Source organism: Onychostruthus taczanowskii, unplaced genomic scaffold (assembly GCF_017590055.1).
Source record: "Onychostruthus taczanowskii isolate IOZ18803 unplaced genomic scaffold, ASM1759005v1 scaffold50, whole genome shotgun sequence".
Lineage (NCBI taxonomy): Eukaryota > Metazoa > Chordata > Aves > Passeriformes > Passeridae > Onychostruthus > Onychostruthus taczanowskii.
The window spans coordinates 5,801,808-5,826,199 of NW_024502569.1; the positions used below are offsets into that span (position 1 = coordinate 5,801,808).

Here is a 24,392-nt window from a genome sequence, read left to right on the forward strand (position 1 = left end):
GATGCAATTTTAACATGTGATCCTGCATACATATGATGAGTCTTACAATGGTGAACTTCAAGCTGTAATGGTTTGGTTATTCTCTTACCTATTTTTGATTAATTGCTAATAAATAAAAAAACCCAAACCTCTCAGCAAAATCTGAAGCACCCTGGCAGTAACCATTCATCTTCATAAATATTTGCCTGGAGTTTTCCAATTGGAAGCTGTTTATGGTAGTATGGAAGACTTAGGGCTGTTCTAAAGTGTTATTTCTGCTGTACTTTTTACAGACAATATGCAGAAACATATGGCCAGCCTCATGAGCAGTTTAGTTGTGTACATCAAGAAATACTGCTGAGGTTGATCTGTCCCTATTCAGAGATAAGCACTCCCACAAGGGAAAAAGGCAAGCAAAAAGAGGGATGAGAAACACTTAAGAACTGAGAACAGGGGACGTTGGCCAGCCAGCCTTAGGGTTTTTTGCTCATGGGTAGTTGTCACTGGGGAATTACTTTGAAATCTCCTGTTAGTTTTTAAACATAGTCAAATTAGTAGAAAGTAAGTGTGGTATTGTGCAAACCAGAAGAATTGTTGGTGCTAGCATTAAAAAATACCAAAATATTTTAGCTATGTGCAGATTGTCAAGTGAATTCCTGTACACAGTTGGGTGGAATTTATTGCTGAAGCAAAAATCTTAGGTGTGGTCTTTGACAAGGTTGCAAAAGATGCAATAAATTATAATTTATTATGGAACACTTTACCAGATAAGAAAACGGATGAACTATACTGCAAATATATCAACTGTCATCCAGCCTAAGTGATCTTGAACCCTGTCTGGTAGATCTTAGTTCACTACCTCTGGTCATTTATTTCCTGGTGCATGGGTTTCTCTATTATAAATTTTCTTTAAAATAGGCAGAAGTTGTGAAATATTGGCATTCCTATTAATTAAATTACACCTTCAAAGTTATTTACCGTGAGGGTGATAATGAAGAAAAGTATTTACTGTACTGCCATGTGAGGAGAATGAGCTGATAACAAATGCAGAGTCCTCTGACAGACTTTTTGTTCTGCATATTGACAAAGCAAAAAGTTCTATAAAGGAATAAAGACACCGTCCAAAAAAAATGTGCTTGCTTTTAGAGGCAGTGCTTCTAACACCAAGTTACTCTGTAGACAGGTGCCCTGTTCTATTGCTGTTAATTATTTTATGAAAGGAAGCAGCCACCTCTTCATAAACAGTGACAAACAGTAAATGAGATGTGGTAGTGTGGCACAGCATTTGTGCCAGTGCAAAACTAATATGATAGCATTTTTTCTACCAGTTAGTTCAGTACATACTAAATGCACCATTGGGGATTTTGGATTCATGGCTATATGCCATGTAATCTTGTGTTAAAACTGTTACCACAGGGATGTGTGGCAAACCATTGAAAAACCAAGTTCTTCTGGGTAGTCTGTGGGATATTCATGTAAATCATCATATCTGATGCAATGATAGTTTAGTGAAAAAGTGTTCCCTCTTACTGTTCTTACTGTGATGTAAAAATACTTCACAGTGTCTAGTAATGTGATGTAAAATACTTCACAATATCTAATATAAATAATATAAACACGATGTGTTGCGTCAGAAATTCTGGCACTTCTAAGATCACAGGTATGGGAAGAATAAATTATTTTATCCTTCCCATACCTGTGATCTTAGAAGTGCTAGAATTTCTGCTGATTTACACAGAATTTTCATTGCAGTGCAAGAGCATTTTCAAGAGACCCTTCATGTAAAATTTGTGTCATAGACAGTTGTGCATACTTAGGCTCATATTCCAGATTAGACAACTAATACTGTGTTAGGGCTCTATGGAAATACCATCACTGATGTGCTGTTGCAGAACATACATGAAAATCTGTATTGGTTTTTGAAAAGGACTGCAAGAGTCCTTCAGGAAGTGAAGGTGTTGCAATGCATTGAATCTGAACTGTGCTTATGTTCATTTTTATTTCTGGAGAAGATTATTTTATTCCTCTTCCAGGTAGAAGACAAACCTTCAGGTTACCTTGTCTGATAACAATTGATGCTTGCTAAATAAAGATCTTGATCCTTCTTTATCTGCTCAGTCCAGATTTAATGTGTTGTAGCATCTTCATTCATTCAGCTGCAGTAAAAGAGATTTTCCTGTGTTCTACAGTACCAGGGTACCAGAGGCAGTATTTCCATGGCAGACTCCTATCTGTCAGTGAGAATTAATGTGTTGTAAGTTCCCTTGGAGAAGTTGTTGGAGTTGGTTTAGCTTTCTGTGGGAACACGGTGCAAAGTTGTGGTGTGTTTGCAGGCTTGATATGATGGGTGGCTTCCTGTCACCGCATTAGCGTGGTCATGGCTGTGAGGGAATCTGAGGAAAGGACACAGTGCAAGGCTGTGGTGGCTAAAAAATTGAGTTCTCCTTTGTCCTTAGTTGAGGTCAGTGCTGGTGCAGTCAGTGGTGTTAGGAGGGCCAAGAGGGACCATGCAGTAGATGAGCACTTCGGAATGAGCTGAGTCAGTCTTCTTATTTTTGGGTCTTGAGTTTTTTGCCTTTGGCAGGAGTTCAGATGCCTGTACTTCAGTGTCTTCATTTTGACCTGAATTTCATACACGATAGCTAATCAGACTGATGTGAGTCATGCATCAGTGTCAGATCTAAAATCTAGGATTCAGAGTCAAAGAATAAGATTGAAGCTTGTATAAATGGAGAAGCTTTATATGGGAAGTAGGGATTGAAGTGTTGTATGGGGAGCCATTGAAACAGCTGGGAACTGAATTAAATTCTCTCAAATTTCTAATGTGTTAACTAAGAAATTGTTTTCTCTCTATCTCTGCATTTAGTGGTTTTTTAGTACAGATATATCATTGTTGCTCAAATCCCCCAAACACAGTAGAGAACTCTGAGTATGCACAACAGCGACCCCTTGCCCAGTGGTAGATGGAAGCTAAAATGAAGATAAATCCAAAGAAAAAAACATGATGGTTTAAGGTCATTAGATTAATCTCTTCTGAATTTTAGAAAATGAAACAAAATCAACCATTTCTAGCCAAAGCTTCTTAGTCTTCGTTTACTCATTTCTTAAGGTAGGGTTGTGAGTAAAGGAAAATACTATTCCTGTTAAGGAACTGAACAAAAAAGCAAAGATAAACATTGACTGCTGAAAATGTCCTCCATACTGTGGATTTTTCATCCTCAGCTATTCTTCATCACCCAAAATCCGACCACCCTGTCAAAGTCTTCAAAGTACTTTACTTTCACTTTCCCTTAAGTGTCCAAGTAGAACACTGTTGTGATTGATACATAACTCTGTTATGATTGATTCCAAGTAGAAAATTGGTGTTGTGCATAAAATACTATATTGTTTTAGATCTAATGTTGTGCCTCACCCAATTGTTGGTAATAAATTAAATAAGGGAGTTTTTTGGGCTTTTTTTGGCCTCATCAATTAGGTCTTAACTCTGATAACTAACGTATATAGGCTGTATGTTTATCTAAAAACTAATTTCAGGGTAAATAGTTCTTTGTTTAGAAATATGGCAGAAATTCCTATGATCTTGATAACATGTATTTATGTCTATTATGTCTATATATTTTGCTGTGGACTTAAAATAAACACTAATCCACTTTCATAATGGTTGCATTCCATGGTACTACACAACAGAATCAAAGATGGGATTCTTGAGGAGAAGTGCAGTGTTCCCTCCTGCAGCATTCAAACCTGCTCTGCTGGCCAGGCTTCTTGTTTTTGGTGTATTAGCCACTGGCCTCTGCACCAACTTATTTGTTTGCTCCCATATTTCAGAAAAGTGCATTTGATAGAGAGTCTGAAAAATATCTGAAGGGGAGCAGCGCTGTGAGCAGAGGTGTTGGGTGAGTGCTGGCTTCCAGCACTGTAGCTCTGTGGCTGCAGCAGCATGGAAGTGTGCATGGTCAGATAGGAGAGCAGGAGAAAAGAGAACCATGGAGCAAAATCACTTAAAAAGGAGCAAGTTTTAGCATATCACTGCAGAGGGAAAATGTCTTCTTTTTTTCCCCCTTCAGTTCTATTTTCCTGCCTTCAACCATTTTGAAGGTACCTGAGATATATTACTTGTACAGTTAAATAGGAAAATATATTTTTGATCCTTAAATTTATACGACATTGTATTAATTACATTTGTATGTTTTCAGGTATGTCTGTGTGAGACAACAGTAGGGTTATACTGAACTCATGTCTCTGTTATGATTCCTGTTTTTCCCTTTGTGGCATTGATGACTGGCTGAAGAGAGATGCAGATTAAGAGTTCTTACCTCAGTTGACTGCAATGCTCCCTGATTAGGTAAAAACTTGGGCAGGATGATTTGAAAATACATTAATAGCTATTTACCTTTCAGAAAAAAAGTTCAATGAGAAGATAAATTACAGCTTCTCAATGAATGAAAGCAGTTTATAAAAACTCAGCACAAAAATAGTACCAATAATAAAAGCAATCAGGCTTCAGCAGAGTTGTGAGCAAGAGGCAAGTGGTCTCAATGCATATCTTGAAGGATTTGGTCATTTAAAGTGTGAAAGTTATTGGTTATTTAATGGCATCTGAATGGGAAACAGATTCCCTGAAACGAATGAAAATATATTGTGTGCTTACAGAATACTTGTAGTGCAAGTAATGGAAAGATCTGGTTATTAATAACAGGAGTCTGCTTGTTGTATAAACATCATCTGCCTTAGAATTTCAGAAGTCTTGCAACAGTTTCTGCTTTAGTCAAGTATTCCAGTTTTGTGACATGCTAATGTGATATTTGAAATACCTAACAGACGAGTCATTTTTTTTATACATATGGGCACATTTCAAGAGCTCATACGATCACTCTTGGTCTCTGAATATTTTTCCTATCTTTAAAGATTTTTTTTATTTTTTTAGAACACCACACACTGTTTTCAACTACTTTTGTAACATACTGTCAACATACCACAGAAGATATCTTTGGGATTTGTTCTCCCACAGGTTCTGAATACTTTTTGACAGATTACTTCAGTATTTTTTTTTAATAATTCAGTGGAACTTAATCAGTTCTGAAACATCCTGCTTAACTGACAATTAAGTCTTAACAGATGTAGTGTGAAAACAGATTCAATGAATTTTTTCACTTTTAAGTGTATTTTAATTTCTTGCAACATATGTCCTCAACACAGACAGGTATACCTAAGAAGTACAGTCTGGTTTTAAAATTCCTTGGCTTGCATTCAGTTATTTAAGAACTGATGAGGATCTGCAGACCACTGACGGATGATAGTAGGTGCCAGGAGTGCAGGTCAGACTCCTGCCAAAATCTAGCATGCATTCTAGCCTCATATTTTCAGTTGTTTGTAACTCTTTTGGTAGTGATAGTTCTGTGCTTTTCCTTAGGCCAATGGTGAATTTTTTTTGTATTAGTCATATGATTTATTATTTTTTGACTAACCTTGATACAGACTACTATTTTTCTCCTGCTTGTTTTCATAAGAAATGTTACATTATGAGTTTTTTAAAAATGCCTGCTGTAGAACCACAGAGTATCAATCACTTTGCTTCTAGGCAGTAGCAGCAGGCAAGGTGTGCAGCCTGCTTTGGCAGGTGAGAGGAGCTGTCCTTACTTGCCAAACATTTGGCATCTCCAGGGGCACCATTGAGAAGTTCCATTGCTCCCTGTTTGGAAAACACTGGCATGATTCCCTAAGTGAGAAACTGGCCGGGTTATGCTCTGTTTTTCACTCCCCCGCCTTGCACCTGCAGTGGGTTATAGCACTGATTGTGCTCAGTAGCCTTCCTCATCTGCTGTGAAACAAAAGCAAATACTGAGTTCAAAGACCTTTTTCCATGTGTAAAATACATGGCTTGTTAGAGCCACCTGCTTGTATGGCAGTGCCTCCCTTGGGTTACCAGCTTCATTACTGCAGAGGAGAATGCAGACAAGAAACAATTCTTAGTAACCAAATCAGTCATCCAGTATTGTCCAGTCCCTCAGAGAGCTCAGGTCCTCACATCATCATCCATACTGCTGGCAAGCACCTGGTCATTCTGCTAGCTACATCTTTTTTTGAAATCTTTCCTCTCAGACCTGGAAAAGCCTGAAAGTGAAAGGATTTTACAGACACAGCTGACAAAAAAAATACTACATTTTCTAACAAATCCTGCCTTGGTTGTTACTAGAAAAAAAGTAGTTCAAGCAGGGCTGGTAGGTCCAAGTCCATCCTACCTGGCCATTCCTGGTTTTTCTAGCTGCTTTTTTCAGCTGCTTAGTGTACATAAAATGCCAGTGTCCAGCAACTTTGTTTACCAAGAGCTGCAATCATACTTGGCTTAATAAAAATTTTTAAATGGGCCCCTTGCATGGAATTTAAATAGAAGACATGGCCAAGACAGCTACCTTTTGATGTTTTTTCGTTTATTCCAGTTGTCTTTCAGGACTGATGTTTGAAGTCTTCAGAATGATGCAGCTCATTTTCCCAGGCTCCAGCCTTCTTTTCAAGTCTTGAATGCATGTCCTTTGTGCCAATACTTCTGGAACTACTGACACAGTGAAATTTTGCTGCTGCATTGGTATTGGCAAGCTCATAGTAAGTCACGTATCCCACTAGGGAAACTGCCAGTTGCAGAACACAGAGGACTTTTCTCCTTTTCTGCTCCTCTCCAAATGTTGGGTTTCTTTTTTTTCATTTTTATTTCTTCTGGGGAAGGGGTGTACATGTGTTTGTGTGTCACTCACACCCTGACAATAGCATTTTTTAATTGTCTGTAGATTGGTTGGTGACATGGAATGTGAGAGCTTCTTTCACCTTCACTGTCAGTTTCTTGGGAAAAACTATAAAATCTAATGCTCAAAAATTTCATCTGTTTCTATAGCTTTCTTTCAATTGGCTAAGGAAAAACATTTTTTGCCAGCTGTATGGTGGTAAAGGCAGTCTCTACTGCTGAAAAAGTGAGAGGGTCTTTTAAGCCAGTATGGTCATTTTAAAAGTACACTGGGCAACATAAATTACTCTGCACTTACACTAGAAGAAAGCTGTCCATTGTTTGCTTTTCATTTGTACCAACTGTGAGAATTATAAAAAGCCCATTTAAAATTCAATTCATTTGTTGTTTCAATCTCTCCCCTCTGCAACTAAAATAAATGCTCATTTCAAGAGGACAGTTGCTATTCTTTATGTCCAGTATTTCTGTAAAGAGGAGAAAGGATATCTGCTTAAGTGAAACCATTGTAAGAGCAGCCATAGTAATTTCCACTGCTAACTTAAGTTAACATCTAATATCTCATAATATATTTTTATGGATTTTCATCCTCTATTACTGAAATACTTGATGGCTTAGTACTTGTCTTTAACGTTTCATAGCTAAGTGTTTCAAAAATGATCATATATGTTCTGTAAGTCAGCTCCTATTTCAGCAGTTTAAAATAAAACAAACTTAAAATATAGACCTCATACATTTTTTCATCCTCAATTTAACATCATTTTTAACCACTGCTTATATTGGAAGACAGTGGCACAATATCTCTGTTGCTTTAGAACTCTGCTGATATCCCTACCCTGAAAGTGGTCACTGTCCGTATAAACCCTCTAGCTTTTATGCTCATTTTTCCCATTTCCTAAAATAGAGAATTTTCTTCTTTTGAACCTTAGCTCTGAGATACATTATGGATAATTAAGCTACCACTCAGCCCTGGTCTTGTTACATTAGCAAACCTGAGTTTATTTTTATCTCCTCTGTCTGGGTGAGGCCATCCATTCCACAGCTTCATGTAGGCATCTTTATTCTATGCTTTTCTGAGTGTGATTTATCCGTGTAAAGCCAGCGACATTCCCTGGCTCACAGCACAGTCTGCTAGCAATCACCTTGGTCTAAGGGATGGAACGAGGATGGAAGTCAGGAAATTCTTAAATTAAGACTTCTGAATGTCAGACTGCAGCTTTAGATAAGGAGAAAAATGGTTCAAAGCAATGCTCACTTAGCAAAATGCTGAACTGCGTGTAGCCTGTGCTGCACTTGCAGTCACTGTGTGCAGAACAGCTTCCAGCACCAAAGGTGCTTTGGTCCTCGTTTTTACCTCCATGTGTCCGCCAAGCTGAGGATACTGGGGCAGAGCAAATTACTTTTTGCATCCTTAGGTGAGGAAATTTTTGACATAATCATTGTATAGTGATTAAAACAGAAAAAGAGAGATCTGGCAAAGAACAGCCTCTTAGGAGGTCTTGTACAGTGAAGGCTTGATGCCCCAGGTGAGGTACACTTTTGCTCAGGGAAAGGAAAAAGTTGTTCATTTTTTCAGTCCACAATTGCTCTTGGAGGAGAAATTAGTATAGTCAGAGAAGCTGAGAATGGCAGGAAAGAGACAACACAAGGATAACTGGAAGTGGTGGACACAGAAGCCCAGTATACTGAAGGCTGCTGCAAGTTAAATGAGACATTAATGGGAATTTTGATGTAAAGTGTACTTCTGCATTTGGATTTGCCTTCTTAATTATATGTACTGAATAAATATTTCTGTTGTATTTCTGTCTTGACCTATTACAATGTTTCCTGTGGTGCTTAATATGGTCAGAATTCTCCAGAAAATCTGACTGTGAAATAAAAGCCAGTGTAGAGCCAAATGTCTTTCAGAGGTTTGCTTCATCAGATTATTTGAATTCAGGGGGAGAAAAGTTGGGGTTTTTTCTGAGGAAATAAGACAGTTCTAGAAAATAACTTATTTTTTTTGAAAGAAACTTGTGATCTTCTTTGTCTAGATTTTTTTTTCTTTCTGAAAGATTTTTTCTTTATTGTGTGAGGAGTTTGAAGTTAAAGGGTCAAGTGGTGGCTTATCTTTTCTTCTATTATTTAGTCTGCAAAGATCATTCTTTAGTGTAGAGGAGGTACTCTAGTTGGTGCCCAGGACTTTTTGTTTCTACTGCTATAGAAGGCTGATGAACATCATGTCAGTAATTTTTAAACATACTATTAGCAGTTTCCTGAGTTGCAAATTTACCAAGCTGTTTTGACCAGTGTAGTAAGGTATTATTAACACCTGTTTTTAAGCTCTTCTATGATTCCTCTTAATTTTAGTTCTTTCCAGTCTTCTCAGACTTTTCATGATCCTGCTCCTCTTTCCATTACTTTGTCTACTGAATAAAGGCAATGTTTCAAAATAGTTTTATGTAACTGTCTTCACTCTGCTTTTCTGTAAAACTTATAAAACCTAAACCTATAGAATCTCTTCACTGAGCTTTTTGCCTGGCAAAAATAGGTTAAACCTTACATAGCTTAAAAAAACAGGAGCATCGTGTTATCATTTACATACCCTTGGAGCCCCTGCTGTAGGAAAGCTTTCCAAACATCTGTTAATTGCTATGAGGCAGATGTTAATGGTGTATAAACAAGTCAGACTCAGCAGGGGCTGTTACTGGTTTGCTTGGAGATTTTCTGTGTGCTAATAACAGAATGAGCTAATCTTAGAAGTGGAAAGAAACTCCAGGCTAATTTAAAGATAAAGGTGAGAATGATGTGGGCCATCAACTGAAGGAAAGCAAGTCAGCCACTGAAAGGAACTACAATTAAACAAGAGAAGGAAGGAGAGAAAAAGTAAAGATTGCAATAATGCTTGAACCTTGAGAGCTATGGAAATAGTCAAGTAGGTCTGTGCAGGATCAGTAAATGCTCAAAGCAGTAGACAGTGTCTTCTGTATGAAAATTCCTAAACATGGTTATTAGAATGTCTTTATCTTTCCACAATGGCAGTTGGAAAAAGTAATGTCATCACTGGGATGTCATCTGCACTAAAGTGGCCTTGCTAAAATTTTCATCTAAGGTTGCACTTCAGAGTCTTATAAAGGAAAAGGTTCCTTCTGGAAATTCTGCAATGACAATATTATCTTAATTCAGCTCTGAATAGCAGTTCCCTTTATCATTAACATCCGTATCATCCCCAGGAATCTAAAACATCTGAAGTGCTACAATACTGCACCTATGCCAAAAGTCTCTTCCCTTAAAATAGCAGTTTTATTTTCTTTTTTTTTTTTTATTCTTCTCCTTCCTTAAGCTGATTCACTAACATTAATGGGGATTAGTTGCAATTATTAAGCTTCTGTTGAAAAAGAAAGTGATGCATTAGGTTCTGCTAGATTAGGCATCCAATAATTCAGTTCATTCTTTTAATAAAACTAATGGCAAAATGGATGTGTTCCTTTGGTGAGTCTTTATGAGCCCTTATCTTGCAATGGATGTTGTCAGCAGAATTTGGGAAGGTGGAGAACAGACAGATAATATCACCAATTGCAAAAAGACAAGGGTTTTGGTGTAAAACTGATGACTAGTAGCAAGTGGACCCAAAACAACCTTGTGTGCTTTCTTTTGCTTATATTTGTCATATGTTTTAGAATTTCCTCTTGCTGACAACACAGATGGTGAATAATTTACTCAAGTCTTTCCAAATTTTCAGTTAAGAGAATTATTTCATCCCCTTTTTATCCTCTAATACAAATGTATTTGTTGTTTCTTCAAGAAGAGTCTGCTGCAGAGGTGAATAGGAGGTATAACTAACCCAGTCACCCTATGCAGTAATTGAACACCATCTAGTGGGTGTCCACTTAATCCTTTCATTTCTAAACAGAATCTATATTGGTTATAATTTACAAAGTAATTGTTCTCTAAACTCAAAAGCAATGCCCTCAAACAGCTAGGCACTGTAAATTGCATGTTCATGAACGGGGCTATTGTTCTGGAAGAGAAGCATAATAAGGGTTTGAATTTTAGGTGTTTATTGTGCTCTGGACAGTAAATGTCCTGGGCCTTGATCTTAAACACACATTTCACATTAATTAAATTACCAATATAGAATTGTTTCCTTTCAGTAAAATGTCCCAATTCACTGTTAAATCCAGTCTTACTACTCTCATGCCTCAACAAATAAGGCAAAAAAGCTATATTGTAGGCTGTCAGTGTGAGCTGAAGCCAGGCTACAGCCTTCACTTCATGAGAATGTTGTTGCCCTTAGTATAAGCAAGGGGGCAAAAGCCAGAAGCTGCCTGTGAAACCTACCAACTATTGCATGTTTTTGGTGTTAGTTTATGTTACAAAAGCACATAAATGGATATTTTCTTTTTGGAAGGATTGGTCAGATGACTATTAAATTAGAGAGATGTCTTGTATTCATAACCATTCTAGAAACAAATGTCTGCAAGCATATGCTAGACCAAATTGAACATGATCTTGGGCAACAGATCCTGACTGACCTTGCTTTGAGCTTTTTCCTCTTGTCACTGTGAGAAGATAAGGACATTCTAGTTACTGCAGTAACCTCCAGAGCTCCCTTCCAACTTCAGCTATTCTGTGAGTGAGGTAATTTCCCTTAACCATGGGGGAACCCCACTTCATGGGTTTTCCCACAAGCTTCTCAGAAACTCCTCAGACCACCTTTCACAATCACCAAAAAGGTGCTGTGTGTAATAGATTGCCTGGAATGTTACCACTGGGAAGGAAATAAGAACAATAAGATGTTCAAAAGGATGTTTACTCTGTGGGGGGTGTAAGGCAGCCCTGAAGGCCTCAATTTCTAGACATTTGATGGAAGGACAAGGCACTAGGAGAATTATGGTTTACCACCATCATTAGAATAGTGCAGCAATATAAATCAGACATCCTGCGGCTGAGATTTCCAGATTGTGCAATAGCAGTATAGAAAAACATCAGCCTCTTCTTTCTCTCTGTTTTTTTTTCTTTTAAAGGTCTGACTAGGGACTGCTATAATATGATGAATGACAGTTTCCCAAAGTGATATTTCTAGGAAAATTCCATTATATTTTTTCAATCAGCTGTCACTTCTTTGAGTATTTTTGGCAATATTTCTAAGACCTTTTACTGCATGTTGCTGTAGTGAAAGTAAATATTTTTTAAAAAATACAAAACATAGCAAAAGAGAAAGCATTAATGATGGTGTAAATAATTTTGATAAGTGATTGGGTGAAACAGGAAAACCAGTAAAAAAAATGTGAGCTTCTACATAAACTGGATCTAAGTAGCTGTTTATATTTACAATACTCTTGAGAACCCATGCAATTTATGTGAAATGTCAGTGCTCCTGGTTGCTTACCCACTGCAGTAATTTAAATTGCCTAGATGCACTGATATGTTAGCTATTTACTGCTTGGACACAAGCACAATTAATGTCCTATATCTGAAGAGAATTACAGTAACCAGTACATTTTTCATGCTGATACCATTAATAAATGCAATTTTTTCACTTAATATTTCCAGTTTTAATTTTGAAGTTTTAAATTACTTCATTAGTAAATCACTAGATTTTTTTCTTTCTGTTCCACTAGAAATAAGCAATATCAACAGTACCCTGAAGTTTGTGCTTGGATGAATAAGTTTAAGAAGGAAACTATTCCATTAACAAAGGAATTGAATTCATTTCACCATTCATTTTTGACCTGCCCAGTGGATGAGGGAAAGGCTATGGCTGTTGTCTACCTAAAGTTTGGAAAATCCTTTGATGTTGTTTCCTTCAGCATTCTCCTGGAGAAGCTGGCTGCTCATGGCTTGGGTGGGTGGACTGTTCACTGGGTAAAAAACTGTCTGGATGGCCAAGCCCGGAGAGTGGTGCTGAATGGAGTTACATCCATCTGGGGGCCGGTCACAAAGTGGTGCTCCCCAGGGATCAGTATTTGGGCCAGCCCTGTTTAATATCTTTATTGATGATCTAGATGAGGGGATCAAGTGCACTTTTCAATCAGTTTGCAGATTATACTAAGTTGGGTGGGAGAGCTGATCTGCTGGAGGGCCGGAAGGCTCTGCAGAGGGATCTGGACAGGCTGGATCAAAGGGCAGGGCCAGTTGCATGACGTTCAGCAAGGCCAAGTGCTGGGTCCTGCCCTTGGGTCACAACAACCCCAGGCAGTGCTGCAGGCTGGGGGTAGTGGCTGGGAAGCTGCCCGGTGGAAAAGGTCCGCCTGACAGGAGGATGCATCCAGGTGGGGGGTCACCTTCTTCTCCCAGGCAAAAAGTGACAGGACAAGAGGAAATTGCTTCAAATTGCACCAAGGAAGGTTTAGGTTGGGTACTAGGGAAAAATTCTTTAGCAAATGGGTGGTCAGACATTGGAACAAGCTGCCCAGAAAAGCAATGAAATCACCATCCCCAAAAGTGATCAAAAGACTTGTGGATGTGGCACCTGGGGACACAGTTTACTGGTGGACCTGGCAGTACTGCATAAACAGCCAGACTCAATGCACTTAGAGGTCTTTACCAACCTTAGTGATTCTCTTGTCTTTTGAAGCCAAATCATGGAATCATTAAGGTTAAAAAAGATATCTAAAATCATCAACTCCAACCATTAATCTAACCCTGTGGAGTCCACCACTAAACCATGTCCCTAAGCAACACATTCACATGTCTTTTAAGTACCTACAGGTATGGTGCCTCCACAACTTCCCTGGGCAGCCTGTTCCAATGTTTGACAACCCTTTTCAGTAAAAATTTTTTTCCAGTCTAAACCTCCCCTTGTGCAATTTGAGGCCATTTTCCAAACTAATTTTAGTATTTATACTATCTTTCGAATGTGTGAACTTGTGTTTGTGTGCACCTAAACTGATGAGATAATGCATGAGCCAAAGTGTGTTGGGAGCAATAGGACAAAGTGCTTGACCCACATGGTTATTTCTGGCATTGTTATCTGTAATTCTTTCATGTTGGAGTATTCAGTACATATCAAAGAATAATAAACCATACAGTCACTTCATATAATTTGACACAGTTTGAAATTATTTGCAGTTCCTGCTTAGGGGATAAATTGCATCAGAGCAAAAAGGTGGAAAGATGGTCCTCCCTGACATGTCCTCTTTTTTCTTATTCCAGGGTTGGTAAGGTAGCTTTATCCTAATGATACATTCCCACGTAACGGATGAATTCTCCATGTGGCACCTCAGTTATGTTTGCCAGCAAGAGAACCCAATTTGTAATAAGCAATCTTTAATATTCTTGTGCTTAGTCTTTAACTGGTTATGGGGTTTTTTTTGCATTTTGTAAGATGCATGTGAAAAGTAACAGTTCATCCTGACAGGGAAGCTCTTCAGAATACATACTGTAAAGGAAGTAGCTGAATGAAATAAAAGGAGTAGTTGCAACTGTGGTAATGGGCCTTTATGTTGAGCACATAAGCTTAAATCAAGTTTTGCGTAGTGAGATAAGAATCAGTTTCTGTCTTGTTAAGATGTTGACCTTTTCTCCCTTCATTTTGACTGTGGGATGATTTGCACACATTTTCATTCTGAATCCAAATTAATCTCTGCTAATAATTAATACACAATTTGCTCAAGTTGTGTATGCAGTCAGATTTTTAACTGTGTCATTTCACTGTTGTTGTCCTTACCCCTCTTTAATTGTTCTTCTATAATAATCTTCTCTAGCCATAAAGTAGATTGTAGAACCCTTAGGCCAGGGATCATGACTTCTAACGCTCCCTAGGAGAGGAACAGAATTAGACCTCTAGTGCTAGGAGGCTGTCATAATAGTTTACCTTCATCTGATGTTAGTATCCTAATCTAGAATGTGCACTGACAACGTAGTATTTAAAAATTAGGTGTTGTTAACCATAGGAGATGATGACTTAAGGAGGGTGATGATTCACAAATTACACCGTCTTTATTTCAGAGTTGGATCAAAGTTCCTTAATTGAGTCTTCTTGAAGGCAAAGTCTAGCTTATACTGTTGTCTTTGCTAGATAAGACTACAATCTTCAACATTGTAACAGGAATTTTGGGGGGTTGTGGCTCTGCTTGCCTGCTCTTTCTGTGAAGGACCATGGTTTTGTGCACAGTCAGGAAATGCCATCAATCCCAAAAGTCTGAGCTGCACAGTGTTCTCTGTAAGTTGCAGGAATTGTTCTCCACCCTTCTAGTCTCAGAAATATGTATCATGGATACAGGTCCTTCCAGGTAATCTTAGTTGTCCTTTGGAAGACTTTATTGCTGCAATTATGCAGCCATTCCATCTCTTGAACTGTAGTGAACTTTGTCCTTGCATCTGATTAAGTTCTTACTAAAACAGAGAATCATGTCCTTAGCACTGCTAACATTGGGCTGCTAGATAGGTTGGAAAAAAACAGATTACAGATGGAACAAATACAGAAAGCAGTCACAGTGTGAGTTATCTGGTTGTGTGCAGAAGGACTCACTTGCTCAACTCACATATATAAGAGCTGAATGTCAGGTCAGAGGAAGTAATTTTAGGCTTTCTTTAAAAGAAGGAAACAGATAAGTGCAAGACCTGGATTGGACACCTGTGTCAACCTGGAATAAATTGTCCTTTCTCTGTCTGTTTCTTTCCTTTGACTATAAAAGCAGCCTAAGGTCATTAGTCAGGATGAAGTTTGCAGAAGGAGATATCTTTTATTAGACCAGTTGCTCTAAGTTGGAAAAATTGGACAAGCTTTTGGGCATATGAGCTCTTCCTCAGATCTGAAATAGGAGCAGCAGATTTCAGAGTTAATTATAAATCTTTTTCTGTGTATGTCCTCACACCATCATAGTTACAGCAAAGCACCACAGAGATCACTAACTCAGATTTAGGCATCTAATTTTTAGACATCTAAATGCAGCGAGAGGAACCAAGCATGAGGTGCTTATTTGGGAGTTTGAGAACTTGCGTTTCACATGACACTTTTTTTTTCCAGATGCTCCCTCCAGTGCTGAGCTCTGCCTGCCCAGAGGACTGGCAGCCTCTCCTGCTGGGGAAATGCTCAGCTGCAATTGTACTCTCTGCTTGGCTTCTTGCTGCTTGTGTGTTTCATGTGAAGTCTTAACTCGCTTCACGTACTCCCTTTGCAGGGCTGCCCTTACAGGCCTGTGAGACTGCTCCAGTTTTTTGGGAGAGGTGACTTTCTGTATCTTGTATGTCCTTGCAGGACAAGTCTTGTGGTAAGCTTGGAAGTTTGAACATATTCTCATCTTTTCCTTACCTGCACCTCCGATACATTATTAGAAAGAGAGCGGATCTGGGATTATGTCACTTTCCCTGGATAATAGCTAAGGAGAACGTGTTCCCCTGCTCTCCTTGCCATTCCCACGGACTCCTGCTACAGTTCCAGTGAGGACTGAGCTGTTCGCAAGCACTGTAATAGGCACCACAGCATCTGCTTTTATCCTGGTGCCTTTGGTTATTTTGGAACACCTGGTGACTTGGTGCCATGGTCTCTTTAAGAGGTTTTGAAAACTTGCTTATCTTAATTCTTTTGTCTGTTTCAGTTTCCTAAAAGCCTGTGTCATCCTTTGATGTTTCCTCAGTGCATCAGCATCCCACCCTTTTTACCCCGGGCTGCCTGACTCACTGAGAAACCTCCTGGTATTGACTTGCTCTGATGCAACTGCTCTTCTGAAATGGAGATTTGCCAGTGCTGGCCCCATCCCAGCGCTCTGTATTTCTTGTTTCCTCAGAGGAACGATTGCTTTAAATAAAGAAGGACAGATGCAAAGCTTGTTTTGTAAAGCATAGCAGAAGCTTCTATTATTGCAAATTGCCTTTTCCACTGGGCATACTTGAATTCAATTCAGGTGGTTCAATTTACTAATTCATGTGATTGAAATTACTTTTATCAATTATCTTTCAATGGAGCAATGCAGTAGTTCAGTAAAAGCTTTCTAGCTGAAGTAGATTCTTAATTCATTTAAATTGCATGCTCATTTATTATTCAGATATTGGTTTGCCAGGAGCTAGCATAGCAATCTGACCATTTGGTTTGTCATGCTTTCAAAAAGCCTAAAGTTTTTTTGCTATCCTTCATTTATCTCTAATATCACCAGTATTTCTAAAGGAGGCCTTAAAGAAATAATTGCTAGCTTTAATTTTTATCCTTTATTGGTTTCATTAGCAGTAAGTACTTTATAAATGCATAGAAGAGCTTTAAAGAATGAGAACAAAAATAAGGTAGATTAAAAAAGGCACATTTTGTTAATATAACATGCTTGTCCAGTATCATTAAAATTATCTAAGAGAGCTGAGAATGAAATACAAGCTATTGAATGTCAAAGATCTTCTATTTCAGGCTAATTTAAACAGAAATTTTAACAGCATCTCCCCAGGGAAATCAACATACACAACTCTTATCTAACCCAGCTCACTAGTGCAGGATTCTCAGAGTTCACCTTGTGTGAAAGCTGGCAGCCAGTTATAAGGAAAAAATGCAAATCCTCATTCCCGTGGCAGGCAAGGCTGCAGGGTGAGCTCTGCTGTAAAGGCCATGGCATCAGCTGCATACAGTGGGTATGGTTTTTAAAATGCCCTGATCCTCAAATTAGGACTGTGCTGAAAACCCATCCATTTAAAAGGTTTGTTTCACTCATCATTTTGCAGAATAAGAGTTTGTTTAAATTGTGAATATACTTAATGCTATTCTCATCCTAATTTTTCATAAAAAGCAAATGGTTTTATAGTACCTCAGTATGACCTTGAACCTGCAATGTCAATATTCAGCAAAGATAGCAATGAATGCCATCCAAAATTAAAAAGCTGGGAGGTCAATTTTTCTTTTATTTTTGTAATTTTGTCTGTTTGAAATGGAGCTAAAAAGAGATTCAGGTCAAACCATCTTAGTGACTTTACTGATGAAAAGGACAGGAGTTTGTTCTTCTAGGAAAGGATACCTATTTTATACTGTTCACATTTGAATTTCAGGCTGTGGAGAAAGATTGATTCAAATTTAAAATTTAAATTAAATTTCCACATTACAAAAATAAGGCAATCTTGCAGACATGTAAAATGATGTTTTCTTGCCAATAGTAGTAACTAATTTTACTTTGTCCTTTGATTATTGTTGTTAGAGTTGTTGATATTCGTGATTTTGCTCATTCTTTGAATCTAAACATCTTTTGTCAGATCTAAGCCAGTCCTTAGCTCTACAGGTGTAAAAGGGTGTTACTGTGTGTGCAAGTCCAGCCTTGTTTAATTCAGCCCTTTCCTAACAGTAATCCTAACATTGATGTCAGGTCCGTTCTACATCTTAGTGTAAAAAATGATAGATGATGGGAACACTTCTGTTGTAAGAAATGTAAGTGACAAAATACCCAGGTTTGCCGGGGGCAAATGAAGACTGATGGAGCTGCTCTTGGCAGTGTTTTCTTAATTACAGTTGTCAACTAACTTTCTTGGCTAACGGCACAGAACTTGTGTGTTTATAAGTAGACTTGGTATTCATACAACTAAAAGAGCTAAAATGCCTTTTTGTCCATGAAAAGTGCCTCTGTATCTCATTGTTTTGTGGATATGTTGTAGGTGGTGAAAATTAGATGATTGCATCTGTAAAATATGTAGAGAACCTTGAAAATACTCACTGTCCTTTAAACCAGCATTCCAGCATAGTTGTGGACGTCTGTAGGAAAAAAAAAAAATTGTTCTCATTTAATCAAGTTCAAAACAATAAAAAAATTCCAAGTTTCTTTTTTTCATATTGAAGTCAGACTCTAACTGCTACAAACAAGTTTGGTACTATGTCATTGATTTTCCAATTAGTAAGAATCTATCATAGTAAAAGAATAAAACTAAAGAAAATTGAATCATGCGGATCTTTTACATTTTAGATTAAATAATCCCTAATAATTACATCTATTGCCTGTAGTCCTCAGAGAGAGACTTAGATCCTGATGTATTTGTAGTCATGTGTGAGGAATGACAGCACCAATATTTAATTCATAGGAAGAAAGAGGCACTTATTTTCTTCAGTGTACAAGCTGGTTAAGAAAACTGTTCAAGCCTTTGTAGTGCATTTTCTGTACAGCGGAGTTAACACTCCTAATTATTTTAGACAAGGTCTTAAAAGACCTGATTCCTCAGAGGGCTGTACATTTGATATTAATAGAGTTTTCCTTCTTGGTATTTAAGGGGTTCTCACTGTTAAGAAGTAAATAAGTTGAGAAAATAAGCACCAAGAGCCAAATTAGCATTCAAGAAATATGTTTCCTAGTGAAAACAGAGATTGAGTCTTCACACATGATTTTATATGGTGACCAATAAAATATAACTGGATGTAATTCTTAGAAAACATTAAAATAATTACTGGAGGAAACTCATTCTACAGTTTAATTTATTATACTATTATAAGATTGTATTCTAATGTCTTACTCAAATCCCTGTATGAAAGATAACACTACTGTCCCTAGTGTCAGGGTGTTTTTTCCAAATGATTCCTATCCTCCAGTACACATGCTTGCTGGCATCTGCCCATGTGAGTAGAGCACCATTAAAAGAGTCCATATTTATTACTTTGCTCTGTTTACTGCTTTGAAAAGTAGAAATATCTTTGTTTCTCTCTCAATCTGTCCCTTTCCCTCCTGCCTTTTTTCCTGTCTTACTGTAGCAGCTGCCTCTTGTCCAGTTGCTGCAAGGACCGATTCTGACCCACCTGGTGCTGCCTCTCACCACGTCCTGGGGTGATTGTGACTCTTCTCTCCCTCTTCTGCCACTCAGCGAAGACTTCTTTTGCTCTACCAGTCCTTTCCCCCATGCGAGGGTAGCATGAGCATCTCTGTATCATTGTTGTTACTGTCTTTTTGCCTCTGAAACATGTCAGTCAACATGTCAGCATCTTAAATATCCTCCGGAGGGTGACTGTGGCTGGATGCAAGAGGGCAGATGTTGATGGCTGCCACAGCCGTTTCTGTGAGTTCTAGGCAGTTGCAGTTGTAAGTGCTGGCTGGTGAAGAGTCCGTACGTCTGCAAAGGACTTCCCTTCCCTTTATTAATTTTTGTCATGATATGGTAGTTTTCAGTGAGGATATGTTGTTCCCCAAAACTATGTAGCTGAAGAATTTCAGCGTCATTGTGCTGAATGCAACACAAAGAAGAGAAACACAGATTCAGTCAAGTGTACAGCCTCACAAACTTGGCCAACTGTTGTCTCAGCTGTAGCTCCCAGCGCTTTCTCCTTACCTTGTATCACTTATCCATGCCTTTGCTGTTCCAGCTCACAGTGTTCCTCTTGTCTCCCTTCATCATTCTCCTGGATGCTGCCAGTGTACTCCCCAGTACACTGCTGTGGTAGCAGGTGTTGATCTAGATGTGATGTTCTTGGGATCACCAGGAGAATTAAAGGAATAGAGGTGCTGTTAACCAGATAAGGGTAAGGGTGTATGGCTGGCTTTTGTGCAGACAGGAGCACGTACAATGAAAAACATTGCAGAGTGGTTTTCCCTTTTTTCTTCCAGATACTGTTTTTCGCAGACCTACTCATTCCCTACTCCCAGCCTGACTCATTCCCTTCCATAAGGCTGCTCTCTAGGTGGGTCTGCCAGGGCCAAAAAAACAGCTTAAGTTCAGTTTCACAAACATGCTGTATGGAAGCAGTGACATTTCAAAGCTGAGATTTAAATAACTTAATTTGCTTAACAGCCATTCATGAAAATGCTCTGCAGCAGGGACTGGTGTTAGATGTAAATGGTGTTACATCACACTGCTCAGGACTCAGCCTTAGTGGATGTAGCTACTGTTGCTGTTTTTCCCAGTATGTTATTAGTCTGACTTTTTTTGTCTCAAATGAGGCAAAGTAGAGGATTTCATGCATTGTTTTACTTAAAAGGTATCTACCTATTGAGCTTTATATATGTGTGTATATGTGGGTGTAAATGTATGTATAGGCATCGCACAAAAATGTATTCATCCACAGTAACAGGTGGTACTGGCAACACCTGTTGCTGGGGTCACTCAACACTCCAGTATTAAAACCCTAATTTTAGTTGCTTATAACTTTTGTCAAACTTAAACATTTGTGTTGAAATGTTATGTGCCAGGTGTCTGCCTTAGGCTGATTTGGGGGAGGGGATGTGGGGAGAGGAATTTATCAGCAAAACTGTTACTGCTAGTTGAGGGAGCAGAGGCCAGGGTACTGGTTTGCCTGTGCTGAAAAACGAGCTATTGCTGGTTGAGATGTTCCAAGCCAAAAGTTGCCAGTGGAGACCCCTTACAGCTGGGCGTGCCATTTGCCAGCACTGTGGAAATTCACTATTTTACTGACAAAGCACCTCTGTCTGGCCAAATTATGGGCCTGTGAAAATGCTTGGTAGATGTTTGTTGACAGCTGCCCACCAGGCTGCCACCATCATGCCCATTTCCAGATAATGGTGCTGCACTGGTGACCCTTTGGATTCAAAATGCCTGTGAAGCAGCAAATTAGCCTTGGAGACTGAGTGTGGAGCAAAGCACCCTGCTGCACGAAGGGGCACCAGTCCACAGAGCACATCCAAGTGGCTCAGTTTGTGCTTACTCAGTGTGAATAAATAGGTGGGAATGGCTGGCTGGAATCCAGAGGAAATGGTGATGAAGGAAGAGCGTGATGGGCTGAGAGAGGTAAGAGCGAAGGACAACAGAGTTTGGAGAACTGTATGAGAGGTGCTGAATAGCTAGTCTGAGAAGAGACATGCACAGCTCCTGCTGGTCCCTGACCACGGGGTTTCTGTGATCCCTGCCTAGCCAGCTGGGGTGTTCCACTCTTGATACATTGCAGCTATGTACATAGGTGCAGATACCTTGCAGCTCCTCAAACGTGATTTACACAGCAGCATAATCTATACTGCCAGTGGCTCCCCTATTTGAGTGTATATGCTTGAACCTGCTAAGAAACACTTCGCAGTTTGCATGATTTTCGTCTGATGCTTTCAGAAAGCAGAATTGTTCAATTTGCTTCTGCTTAATAGAAGTATCAATATTTTAATTTTTTTAAGTATTTCTTAGCTTTCACATACTCAACCCACACTTCAAGGACTATCATGTGTGCATGGAAATCCCTTTGTAAATACTACAGCTGTTTCTTGCTGTATAGTCTTGCTTCAGAATCTGTGCGACATTTGTAGCTCACAATATGCAAAGTCATACCAGTAAGTTGGTCATGTACATTATATGTGCTTTAATCTAGGCTGAGAGAACATTTGAACAGACTGCTCATATTATTTTTAAATCTTTTCCCTTTCATGATCATTATGGGAATTAGAAACAAACTGTCTGTTGCGAAATATTCTGTTTCATATTACTTAGCATTTTGCCATAAAAATCTGAAGAAATGCCACAGAACCTGATAAAAGTTCAAAGTCAGTTTGTTATTGAATGATGACGATTTTTTTTTTATTATAGGCAAAGCCTCAGCCAAGAAACTGACAAAAAAGGTAAGCAAAATGTTCCTTTCCTGCTTCAAAAGAACTCGCATTCTTTCTGTTACTGAAGTGATTAACTCTCTTTCAAAACTGGCTTTATTTTTCTTGTTTGTGTCTTTAAAGGAGGTAGATGATGCAGTGCTGTATGTTGCCAAAGCTAAACCAGGACCAACCTTTTTTAGAGAGCTTGGTGATAAAGGTAATGAGCACTTCTGATACTGAAAAATACATCTTGCTTTTTATCTCATTGTATGGTATGAGTTGGATGTATTTTTAAAGAGGTTTTTATGGATTTTATTTCATCCTCATCTAGCCAGTAGCTGCCTCCTTGGCAAATCTCTCGGTTATACGAGAAGAGAGTAAAGAGAGAGTAAATTGAAAGCCTTCTTAGATGCAGGAGGAGACATGAAAGAAATTGAAAAGCCTACTTGGAATAGGAACGGGTTAAAGGGATGACTTGAACACAAAATGAACTTAAGACTTTTTGTTAATAACCTGACTGTTCCTCTATATAACTTAAATGCATGGAAACTACAAATAAAAATAAAACTTGTACCTGGTTACATTAAGTTGGTATCCCTGATTCCAAGAGCAGTTGAACTTATTTCTCCCTCTTTGGGAGCTCTGTGACCCTTCCAAGTGTTGATGTGCTTTGTTTTCTTTTCACCCAGCATTTCCACTTTATATTGGACTACATAAAGAGAGAACTAAGAGTGGGGATATTGTTAGTGTAACAACAGGGGATTAAAGAACACCAAATAAACATCTCATTAACATAAATTAATTGAAGAGAGAAAACAAACAAGAGGATCAAGAAAACCAAATAGTTGAGCAATTAACCATTTCACAGTAACAAAAGCCCAAAATTCCCAAACTAATGAGAAAGACCATCAGGGCCTATTCACAAACTTTCTGTATCATACAATTCAGCCTGAACCCCTTATCCTGTGGATGTTTCTGGAAAATAAAGCTGCTGTTGCACTGCTGCAGTTCCTTGGCACGCAGGAGCCATGCTCTCTCCATGCACAGCAGATCCTCAGACATGGCTGGAAGCTTGTGCCAAGGGAGCAGCCCTCGATCTCAGCCTACAGCATTTCACCTACCCTTCAGTCTCACAGCCTCTTCTGCCCAGTGCAGTTCATTTCTTGCATCCTGGTACAGACCTGCAAGGGTCTCCAGCTGGGTGCCTTGCTTGTCAGTCTGCTCCTGAAAGCCCCAGCATACCCCAAAAGCCCTGAAACATCTCTGAACAATTAACAGTTTTTTTCCTATCCTAGGAGAGGCTAGGATAGTAGCCATTCCATGATTTTTTAGTCATTCCCTGCCTTTTCCCATCACCACATGCTTTCCCAGGATTTGGCTTAAAGTATTCTCAGTCTTGAATTTTTGGATATCTCTTTTCCTGCTTTTTTAGAGCCTTTCTTTTTCTAGTGATGAACGCTGCAAATCCCAGAGCATGCTGCCTGGGAAAACCAGGAATCCACAAAGAGAAACTGAAAACAGCAAATCAGTGCAGCCTTCTCTTACTGCACCTCTCCCAGCTGAGTGCTTGGCACAAAGTGGGCTCAGTGATACACTCAGAGTTGGTGTCTTCTGCATTCTGGCAAAGATCTGCCTTTGCCTAGCACTGTGTGTTTGAATCTCTGTCTTTCAAAGTCTTTCAAAGGCCAGGTAGGAGTTTGAGATGATGCAAAAACATTCAGTGCAGTCATCCATATGTCGCCATAAGACTCAAGAGTTTTTGCAATTTTCGGTCATGATGCCTGTTTAGTGACTTTGATGCTTTTGCTTTAAGATGCATTATTATCACAGTTTTAAAATGAAAATATTTATACTATTACAAGTACCAGAATAATGAATCTACCCCTGTCCAACTGTTTAGCTGAGGTTATTTTAACTACCTTCAAATGGTTGTTTAAATGTCAAGGAGACGGAAAACTGCCATCAGTCTGGTTTGTGAAATGTAATGCTAGGGGATTCTGCCTTCTAGTGGGCAGTTTTAAAATCTGTGTCATGTTTTGTAGGTATACTTATGATTTATTCAGCAATAAGAATATTGTACTGTCAGCATTTGTTAGTAAGTTTGAGGACAGATATTTCTGGGGAGGGTTAGTGAAGGTTCCTTTAGCTTTAGAAAATGACAGTATTTTGCCAATGCAAACTTCACATTCTTGGCTGCAAGTATGCTGAGTCATTCAACAGTGTGTGAAGCTTTTCTCTTTTAAATTTTGCTTTCAGTGGGTTGTTTTAGTTTGGGTTTTTTA

The 24,392-nt window shown here is 38.7% G+C and overlaps 1 protein-coding gene across 1 annotated transcript in view; it reads left to right on the forward strand.

The window, feature by feature from the left end:
* The window catches only part of MICU2 (mitochondrial calcium uptake 2), a gene marked incomplete at its 5' end in the record, with an annotated part of 134,736 nt that overhangs the window by 73,929 nt on the left and 36,415 nt on the right, over window positions 1-24,392 (forward strand). Inside the window, 2 exons of the mRNA XM_041416021.1 lie at window positions 22,109-22,140; window positions 22,252-22,327. Coding sequence (XP_041271955.1) covers window positions 22,109-22,140; window positions 22,252-22,327 — 108 coding nt within the window. The remainder of the gene's footprint in view (window positions 1-22,108; window positions 22,141-22,251; window positions 22,328-24,392) is intronic.